The 10,514-nt window shown below is 37.3% G+C and overlaps 1 protein-coding gene across 1 annotated transcript; it reads right to left on the reverse strand.

The window, feature by feature from the left end:
• Nucleotides 1–1,802: 1,802 nt before the first annotated feature.
• TLR3 (toll like receptor 3) lies at nt 1,803–9,932 on the reverse strand. Its single transcript, XM_054566147.1, has 6 exons — nt 9,890–9,932; nt 8,636–9,088; nt 6,783–6,974; nt 2,713–4,565; nt 2,235–2,492; nt 1,803–2,150 (listed from the first exon to the last, which is right to left on the reverse strand). Exons 2-5 carry the CDS (start codon nt 9,077–9,079, stop codon nt 2,264–2,266), a joined length of 2,718 nt encoding a protein of 905 aa, XP_054422122.1. The 5' UTR covers nt 9,080–9,088; nt 9,890–9,932; the 3' UTR covers nt 1,803–2,150; nt 2,235–2,263.
• Nucleotides 9,933–10,514: the final 582 nt, after the last annotated feature.

Genomic DNA, 10,514 nt, shown 5'->3' on the forward strand with positions numbered 1-10,514 from the left:
ACTCCCGAAAGATCTCTCATGCCCAGGTGCACTGACCCCCCACCCCCAATCCCTAGGCCTAGACAACCACTTGTCCACTTTCCTTCTCTACCGATTGCAAGAAATACATTTTAAGCACTTGATTTGGAGCCTCTGTACATTTTTCAATGCTCACCTTCACTTACTATTGATCTTTTACAAATAATCTAAGGTAGACATTCCAATAATTAGACATCATTAAATAAATAACATTGAATGCTCCCCTCCTCATGAACAAATTGATTGTATCTATTTACCACTTATTACAATCTAAAAGGTGTAACTTAGAGTTAAATACTTAGATTTATTTTAAATTCAATGTTGTTGATTCCCCTGGGTTTGGGTTTGAAAGTGAAAAACAGGAAGAAAGAGTTAGAGCGAACAGATTACATGATGGCAACCAAGCATGTCAATTCACTGGTGGAAATTAAACAGGTCAGACAAACAGCCTTTTCTGTACCTGCACGCCTTCTGTCTTGAACCTAAATCTCCTGAGGATAATTAGGAAGAACAGCCTGCAGAAGTTTCTTCCTGTGTAGGTCAAACACAAGTCAAGGTTTACACCTTTGCTTAGTTTTACATGTATTCAGTTCACCAGGTCATCCCTTGTGTTTTCTGACCTCTTGAATAGTAAGTAACTTTTAAAAGATTACAATGGAACTCAGCTTAAATTGCAGTCAATTTGATTGACTATCTCATAAGCAAATATAGAAGAGAATAAAAGCAGTTACTTTCTGCTCTTCTTTTCACAAATTGGTGATATTGATTGATTCATAATAGTTATTTAGAAATATTTTAATGAGGTTGAGAACATTGATATATTACCATGTGCATCAAGAAAAAAGTAGGCGTAACTTTTATTTTATGATGTCAAAAGAAAACAGGATTATTTCACAGTTACAAAATGACTCAGTGGAAAAGCTACATAGCAAGTGTCTCACATGCAAGCATCCTGCAGAATGTGAAAGCGAAAAGAAGTCCTCCACACATTCCCATCACTGGGAGACGGCAAGCTCTTTCAGGAACAGCAGTGCAGGGGGCATTACTTTTGCCAGGATTATGGGAAGTCGGCACTGAGAATACTGAACTCTTTAAATCACAGTTCCAAAAAAAATGTGACACCTCAAATGTTCCTTAAGTTCAACCAATGAGTGCTTTAAGTATAGAAATGAACTCAGCATTGTAATTTCAACTATCTCTTCATTTGAATACCAGAGGTATAAATATTTTAAAAGGCTCTGTATGTCTATTTTCAATAATTAGACTCTTAATTTGAACACAAAATAATAGCAAGGATTGACTGACACATAGCATATTATTTTTTGGAACAATAATGTGTTCTATGTGAAGGTAAGATACAATGACTGTCATTGCTAATTACATGAGGATGTTGAAGATTTTGTTCATCCTCATAATTTTCAAGGTCATCAGTCAGAGAACCCCAGTGGCACCAAGTGATTTGTCTGGGGCCACCTTCTGAGCCCGTGAGCAGGTGCAGACAATATTTTGTGCCCACAACACCAACCTACTAATTAATCTTCAGAAAGCAAGTCTTTCTGCAGCACTTCTAAGTAGCAAAATAGTTTTTTTAACATCTCCTATAGCATAAATCCAAATATTAGGAAAATATAAGTATTTATTAAACTATTTTATTAAGCAATCAAGATGATTTGCCAATGTTTTCTACCCTTGAGTCCGTATTTTAAAATAGTGTTTAAAATTTAACAAATTCAATACTGGGATAGGCACCACTAAAACACAAGCTTTTCAACGGGAAAAATACTGTAATTAAACTTTGAAAAATATGGGTATATATTTTACTCTTTTACAGTTGCAATAACTGTGCCAATTAAAACAATTACTTTTTATTCTATTATGAGTACATCCAAAAATCCAAATATAACTATTACAAATGTTCACATAACTCTTACTTTATTAAATGAGAAATATTTTAAAACTTTGTTAAGTTTTAATTGGCCTCATTAACCAATTATATCTATTCATTAGTAGAGGATATTCCTATATGGGTTTTTTTTTGGGGGGGGTCAAATTAAGTCCTTTGGTGATGAAAGGTCTGGAATAAGGAGATGTATTTCCATAGAAGAGAGGTCATGGTGATCTAATGCTCTCACCTATAAAATATAAACGAACAGATTTACGTTATTTTCAAGTAAAACTTAAATTTACCATGGAACTTTTAAAATTGCAAAACTCACTCTTTTGTTCCCGTAGTCCTTCAATGAGTTTAATGGACTAAATTTCTGGATCCAAGTGCTACTTGCAATTTATGATGAAAGGCATTGATTCGTTCCATCTGAACTGGCCAGTTCAAGATGCAGTGAGATTTAAACATTCCTCTTCGTAAACAGAGTGCGTGGTTCAGTTTATAATCTGGAATCTCTTCAAGAAAGATCAAGATAATGGAGTCCAGGTTTTGTTCAATAGCTTTCTGAACTGCTTGGTGCACCTTGAATCTAAAAAGAAAAAAAATTAAATTACATACCAACATACAGTTTTAATATCCAAAGGCTCTAAAACGTAAAATTTCCCTTAGAATTTACTTTAATCTGTCACTAAAAATCAGGTTATTTTTTTCTTAATTTTATTATTAAAATTATTTATGGGTAATAATGCTAGTGATATTTAAAATCTCATTTAAAAAACAATACTTAAGATGTCACAATATTCACCTACCTTTTGCATAATGGGTCTTTTAATAGATTCTGTGTTATAACAAAAATAGTTTTTCTGCTCCTTTTGATGCTATTGACAATAGCTTCAAGTTCAAGAACACCTGCCTGAAAGTCCCTTTCTTCCAGGCAAAACCTGAGTGTTTGGTCTTTTTCTTCCATTGGGGAGAATTGTTCCCAAACCCAATCCCTATCTTCATAGGCATGAATTATGTATGCTGCATAGTCAAACTGCTCTGGCTGTCTATCAATTTCTTTAAAACCAAGAGCTCGATGCACTAAAACATTCCAATAAAAAGATATCCTCCAGCCTTCCAAATGGATGAACAATGCCATAGAGATAAAAATCAATAGGAAGATGGTATTTATCATGAAAAGGAGTTCAAAGGGTGCGCTGTCTTTGCAGGGTGATATATCAAACAGCTTCACTGGAGAACCATGATATTGAGGTGGGGTATTGCAGAGGTAATGGCTTGATAGCTCAGAGATGTTGGTATGGGTACCATTGATCCAACTAACAAACCAGGCAATACTTTCACACGTACAATCAAACGGATTAAAGCTCATATCTAAATTACTCAGGTTCTTGAAAGCTGGCCCAAAAACATTCTTCTCAACTGATGTGATGAGATTCTTCTGGAGGTTCAGTGACCTTAACGATGCCTGGTTATCAAAGACGGACTGTGGAAGTATGTTTAAATTATTCAACCCTAAATTTATGCTCTTTAACTGAAATAAGTCCTTGAAGACATCTACTGGAATCTCATCAAAACCATTAGACTCTAAATTGAGGATGTGGAGGTGAGAAAGACCCTGTAGGAAATGAACAGGGCCACCAGGGTTTGCATGTTTCCAGAGCCGAGCTAAGTTGTTATGCTGCAAATCCAGAATTTCCAGGTTTTCCAGACCCTCCAAAAGGTCATCGTTTATGTTGGCGATGTTGTTGTTGCTTAGATCGAGGATGGTCAGGTTACGAAGAGGGTGAAAAGGCGAAGGGGGTCTGTCCACAATTTTAAGGGCCACCCTTCGGAGCATCAGCTGTCGAAGGCTTGGAACCAAAGTAAATGAGCTGCTAGTCAGTTGCAGGTACTTGTTGTAGGAAAGGTAGAGTTCTACGATACTGTCTAGACCTCTCCATTCCTCACCTGTGAGTTCTTGCCCTATTTCATTAATGCCAAGGTCAAGCACCTTTAGGCTGCCCAACCCAGCAAAGGCACTGCTCTCCAATTTTGAGATTTTATTTTTGCTTAGGTTGAGCATCAGTAAAGGAGAATGAACAAGTGATACAAAGGTTTCATTGGTTAAAGTTTGCAAACTTGTGAAGGAGTTAGATAGACTTAAATATTTCAGCTTGATGAGTCCCGTGAACATATCACTTTTTACACCTGGAAGGTTGTTATCATCCATGTTAAGATACTCCAAATTTTTTAGCCATTGAAAGGAAAAATTATCGATCTTGGGAAGCAAAGCAAGGGAATTGCTTTGTTTAGTAAAAGAGTGTCGCAAGTTCAGGTATCTCACATTTAAAAGCCCATGAAAGGAGTGAGAAGACAAGTGTCTTATATTATTATACTCCAGGAAGAGATACTTTAGATGTGGAAGCCAAGCAAAGGAATCATTGTCGATCGTATTTAAGTTGTTGTGGGAAAGATCAAGCACAGTGAGGTTCGTCAGCTTTAGTCCAGCAAATGTCACATTGCTTGCTCTGGACAGCTGGGTGCTGCTCAGGGACAGATTCTGAATGCTTGTGTTCGATAATTCCAGACAGAGCTGCTCTGTGAGATTGGACCCCAGCTGGACATTGTTCAGAGAGAGACCAAATAATTTCCCAATTGCGTGAAAACACCCTGGAGAGAACTAAAGGTGGAGGGGGGGAAAAGAGGTTAGTCAGTAAAACACAGTCGAGTTTGTATGACCTTTGCAAATCTTAAACACAGTCCATCACCCAGCCCCGCTTCCCTCCCATCACCGTGTCTGGATGTTCTCTCTGTCCCTGTAATGCACAGCCCCTTTCTCTGTACCTGTCACCTGTGCCCTGCCCAGCCCCTCGCCTCACCTGGCCACCAGCGAACTTCTACTCAGCATTCACATCTCAACTTCGAAGTCACTTCTTCCGGGCTTTCCCGGACCCTCAGTCTAGGCGATGTCTCTTAGTACTTTTCCTTCCTCACCCCGACATATTAATGACATAGCTGTCATTAATAAACTATTTGTCAGGCCAGCCTTCTGGCAGAGCCTGTTTCTGTCTTGGGGACCACTGCTCTCACTGAACGTTGTGGAAGGAATGGCTGGATTTTATTTTTGAAATAAAAATGCCCGTTTTCCCTTCTGTAACTCTAAGTCCTTGCCACCCTCTTTGTCTTTCCACCACGGTTTTCTCCTGACTCATTTCATTACAGGGTTTCCAGCTTTCTTCCTCTCTGCCCTCATTTCCTCACCAGAAGCTTTGGCTGCGTTGGGATTCAGCGAGGCCACAAGAGAGCAGAAAGCAAGAGAGACAGAGTCCAGAAAGGAGAGTAGCCGGTTCCTGGCAGCTAAACACCAGAAGAGCAAAGAGGCTCTGATCTCTCCTGTGTTATCTGTGAGTGTCGGGGCTAGCGGGAGAAAAGACAGGAATGTGCAAGAAAGTGGGCTTTCTCGCAAGTAAAGTAAGTTGAATTGCAAAGCAGGAAATTAATTAACTAAGTAACTAGGATAAATTTATATGGTAGGATTATTTTGCAGCAACTAAAATTAAGTTTTTGGATACTTCTTGATGACATGGAGGATGTTCATGATATGCTGCCTTTAAATGGCAGGATACACTGTCATCCTCAAACACATGAGGTAGCACAACTGCTACAAACAGTCTCTGGTCTAACGCGGCCAGGAACCAGCTCTGCCGCCAGGCGGTCCCCTGGGAGGCTGTAAACAGGTTCCTCAGCCTTAATCCCAACTTCCTCTTGAGTAAAATGATGAGGAATAAGTTGGTTACAGGACTGTATAAAAATACAAATAAATAACTTGTCACAGTGCCTGATACACAGTTAATCACTTTATGAATTTAAGCTCTTGGGCTTATTACTATTATTTGGAAAAAAGTTGGAGATAAACATACTCAAATGCCAACACTGCTGGTCTCTGGATTGTGGGTTTTGCATGGTTTTTATTACCCATCCCCCATCATTTATATGGTTTATAAGATTGCTACACTAAATATTCTAAACAAAAAAAATGCTGTTCAACAATTGACATGAGTCGCTTGCATAAAATATTTAATTATTATCAGAATAATTTTATACACTCTCTATTTTTATGTCTGAAAGTTAATACGGCTTTATGAAGTCTGACTTAATTTAGGATTTCTAATATCCTTATTCCCAGCCTGGAAAAAGCAGAATACAGATATATTTGCACATGAAAACAGTTAACAAATCAGAGATCATTGATCCCAAAGAGAAGGTTCGTTAGTGTCTGCTCCATTAGAGGGAGGTTTTATAATCATCTAGTGCTCGTTGTCTACTGAGCACTTCCATGTCAGACCTAATGCTCCTTTTTTTTCTTTTTTCTTTTTTTACCACCCAGCCCTGTGAAGTGATGTCTATTATTAGACCAACTTTAAAACTGGGGGACTGGAGCAGAGAGAACCTGAATAATTTGCCTGATTACACATTTACGAAAAGATAAAGCCAAGCTGGGGAGGCAACTAACTCAGCCCTCTGGCCTGTGCGTTCAAACATCACCCTGCGTTAGTCCTTTCAGAGACTTTGTATGATCGGTGGTATTCTTTCTACTTTACATGTGAGGAAACTGAGACCCAGAGAGGGTAGGTTCCCCAAGGCGAATGCACTGGTCTGTCATGGAACGAGGGTTCTAACCCACTTGTGTCGGACAGCGGAGCCCAGCTACTAAAGGCACCAAACTCCTTTTCCTGTGAGGATGACAGCAGTGGCCACGCAGACAGCACGAAGGCCTGCGGAAAGCATGACAATGGCATCCCCTCTTTATGCGGAGATTTTTAGATTGTTCTCCATGGGAACTAGCGACTGCCCGCAGGCGAAGGCAGAACACAACGTAATTTTACACACTTCTTACCTCTTTAATTGGATTTGACGACAACTCTAATTTTTTTAAAGAAGAATTGCCAAGGAAATCAAGTTCTTCATGTCTTAGTACTTTAATTTTATTATTTGATAATAGAAGTTCTTGAAGATTTTCCAGTTGGAGCTCAGTCCCTAGTTTAGTAGATGGTAAACCATTATGAGACAGATCTAATTTGATTAAATTCTGGGAGAAAAAAAAATATGTATATAAGTTAGAGTTCTGCCATCAAAAATAATTCTCTAAATGTATGTGAATTTTATAACTAACTCAAAGGCAAAATGTCACCTCACTATTTTTCTATAGCAAACTGAGAGTAGGAATAATAAAAATCTTTGTTGTGACTGAAAATATTATTGTTGCAAGGACTTAGATTCTTATATCAAGAAACACTTTATTTCTCTGACCAAAATAAAAAGCCTGAAGCTTATTTATTCATGACACAAGGAATAGTATGTTTTGACTTATTTATAATAAACATTTATTTATGATATAAGAAATATTCACATGACTTACCAAACATATAGTGTCATGTGTCAGCTTTGACACTAAACAACAGGAAAAAGAAATGTTTTCCTAAAAAGTATGAGTAGAACTTTGTCATCCAGGAAATCCTAAGAGGAATTTTATATTGAGAAAGATCAAGAGCTGTGTCAAGTTCTACCATGGCCAGCAGAGTATATTAATTTTTGTTTGTTTTTTTCAGTGTTGTGGGATGTTTTTTCACCCTATGTTGTTTTTGAACATGTAAGCTTCCAACTCAAGTAAAAGATAAGGACAAGTTTATATGTGTTAGGGCAAAAATCTTATGTCTTTTAATGAGAACAAGACATTTATTTATGTTTTAAAAATAAAAATAACATTTTTCCAATGATTTCTCTAGCCAGATTTTGAGGCCTTTGGGTCCAAAGACATGTGGTCCACATCTGAATCTAAGAAGACACAAGAAGGAATTTCAAGTGGCTTCTAAGCAAATCGTTTTATAAATGTTTCTAAACGTAATTAAATATGTTTGCTGTGCTTGTCATCTGATGTCAATTTAATGACCAGTTTGTTATAAGTCCTTACAACAACAATGAAAAAGAGTTTTGAAAATAACTTTGGCTCAGGAAAAGCATTATGGTCTCAAATTTAGAGATAATAAATACAGGGTGAGGCAATAGTAGGTTTACAGTTGTGAGTATGTAAGACACAGCCTACTCTTATATTATTATTGATTAATTATTGTATCATTTTCTATAAAAACAACTGTAAAACTATGTCTGCCCCACACTGTACATTTTTTTATAGACCTGAAATTCAAGCAAAGTACTGAAAAAAATTGTAAGTAGTCACTGGAAAAGCAATACTGTGAGGAGATTTCTAAAATCAAGGGTAGGTAACTCTTAGTTGAACACCTTATCATGTATCAATGTGTTAACCTTATTTAAGTCAGAGTTTGGACTTGACATCTCTTTTTCATTATTTCATGTCCTAAATCAGCAGTTTTGAGAGTTTATTTTGCTGTGTTCCTCATGGGATGTTCTGCTTGATCTCTGATCTCTACCTTGTGTATCTAAAAAAGTTCTATTTCTAGTGGGAGGATGCAAGAGAGGCAGGGTTCTTTAAAATTAAGGTTGAACCTGATTTAAGATGATATTTTCTCTTTTGAAAACATTCCCAATCATTACGGCAGAATTTATGTGTTGGTCTTCTCACCAGCCCCCAAATCCCAATTTAGGTAGACCAGATTTCTCATTCTTTACTTGGATATCTAGATATTAAGCTTAAGGATAAATACATGACTTGATAACTTAATATTAGATAACATTTTTTTCATTTCCTGTATGAAAATGCATTTATCTTACCTTCAGGTTTTTAAAGGGATTATTTTGAATTTTCTGGATTGAGTTGGACCTAAGATGGAGTTCAATCAAATTCAGGCAGAATTTAAAGGTTTTATCAGAAAGTTGAGATAGCTCATTGTGTTCGATGTTTAAAATTTCCAACAAGGGGAGTTTTTGGCATAATTCTGGCTCCAGTTTTGAGATAGAGTTAAATCCTCCATCCAAGATAGTAAGTTGGCTGTATCTTGTAAAATTGGCAGGTGGTAATTTTTTGAGCTGATTGTGGGTAAGGTTCAACACTGTTATGTTTGCCGGCAGGTCATCAGGTATTTGAGTCAGCTTCAGATGACTGCAGTCGGCTACTTCATGCCAAACAGCACATCTGTTGGCAGAAGACGCACACAGTGTCCAAAAGGGCAACAGCCCCAAAAAGCAGGAGATAGGATGCAGCAGACTCCGGCTCATGATTTTGTCCTACAAAAGAAATGTTAAAAAGCAATACACAACATTAAGAACACACATTTTCACATGCGTTGGTACATTCCTTGTAAAAAACATAACCAAATGTGACTGTGCATGATTTGTGTTTACTATAACTTTTAGGATATACAAGTAGAATATCGTATGGAAGTAATTCAAAGGGCACAGGAAGTACAAAATGGACCATATAAACGCCTCCTCCACGCTCCATCTCCACCCAGTGTCAATGATCTAAGGTGGCCTCTTGACAGTTTCTGTTTTAGATCCTCATGGTCACCTTCACGAACCTAAGTAATATGCTTGTGCTACTATTTCTTCATTTACTGACTTTAAGTATTTTCTTCCCACTATAAAGATAAGAACTTAATTATTTTCTTTCATCAATGTCTTCATAATTTTTCTTTAGTTATTTTTAATTTAATTTAATCTACTGTTACAATTATAATTTTAAAGACTATCCTTAAAGCTCTACTTATTGATCAACCAACTTGAGAAAAACATCCTCAAGCTACACCGTGTGATACGGGAAATGTGCACCCTGTCTTCTCTAGCACTTCTTTCTTCCTGGCATTTCCTAAAACTATCAGCTGCAAACTTGCGTGATATTGTCAAGATAGAAAACCTTAGCATTTATCCTAAGACTATGGTAAGTCAGATGTACTTGGTCTACATCCATTTGTAAAATCTGAAGTCAACAAATAAACAAATATCATTCACTATTTTATGATTATATAAACGAACATTCACTGCAGAATCAATAAGACTTAGAGAAACACGGTCAGTAAGAGAACAAACCCTGGAATCCCTGCTCTGAGCTCTGATCCTGGGGCCTCTGCTTTGTCGCCTCTAGCAGGTTAATTCATTTCTCAGGGCTTAGTGTCCTCATCTTGTCAGTAGATCATCAGAGTAGCTTCTCTGTGGGTTGTCATGAAGATTAAAAGAGATAAGTCTTGAAGTACCTGGAATAAAGCAGTATTTAATGATATTACTATTTTTATTAATAAATATAATAATCCATGATTTATAAAGCGGTCATTACAACTACTTCTTATTTTGTGAACTTTTTACTTTATAAAGAAAAATCTATGCAAATGAACAATATCACGTGGCAATCGCAGCTAGCTGTTAAACAAGGAGGGAAGAGCAGAGGAGAGCCAAGCACGTAAAATAATTGAAATTCAAGGAACTTCATGGATGGTTAGAGAGAGTTGAGAAGCTCCTTGCTAACCCTATCTTGGTTAAGCAGAGTGCTTCGGTACTGATCTGGGCTGTCTTCACAGGCTGGGGAGCAGCCAGCATCTTCACTGAATAACTGCAACTGAGATTCATTCAAGGAGGCCTGATTCCTTTTAAGGAGCTCTGTTTCTCAATTTTACTTTAAAGAATGAAAAGAAAGTCTTGGGTCATGAGGCATCCATGG

Source organism: Pteronotus mesoamericanus, unplaced genomic scaffold (genome assembly GCF_021234165.1).
Source record: "Pteronotus mesoamericanus isolate MK-2021 breed Mesoamerican mustached bat unplaced genomic scaffold, CSHL_Meso_final contig_169, whole genome shotgun sequence".
NCBI classification, from domain to species: domain Eukaryota; kingdom Metazoa; phylum Chordata; class Mammalia; order Chiroptera; family Mormoopidae; genus Pteronotus; species Pteronotus mesoamericanus.

Excerpts from the sequence above, each read along its gene's own strand:
- TLR3 (XM_054566147.1), bottom strand. The coding sequence starts at position 9,079 with ATGAGCCGGAGTCTGCTGCATCCTATCTCCTGCTTTTTGGGGCTGTTG. Across the intron at positions 4,566-6,782 it reads CGTCAAATCCAATTAAAGAG|TTCTCTCCAGGGTGTTTTCA; the intron begins GTAAGAAGTGTG and ends CTCCACCTTTAG. Across the intron at positions 2,493-2,712 it reads AAAGACCCATTATGCAAAAG|ATTCAAGGTGCACCAAGCAG; the intron begins GTAGGTGAATAT and ends TTTTCTTTTTAG.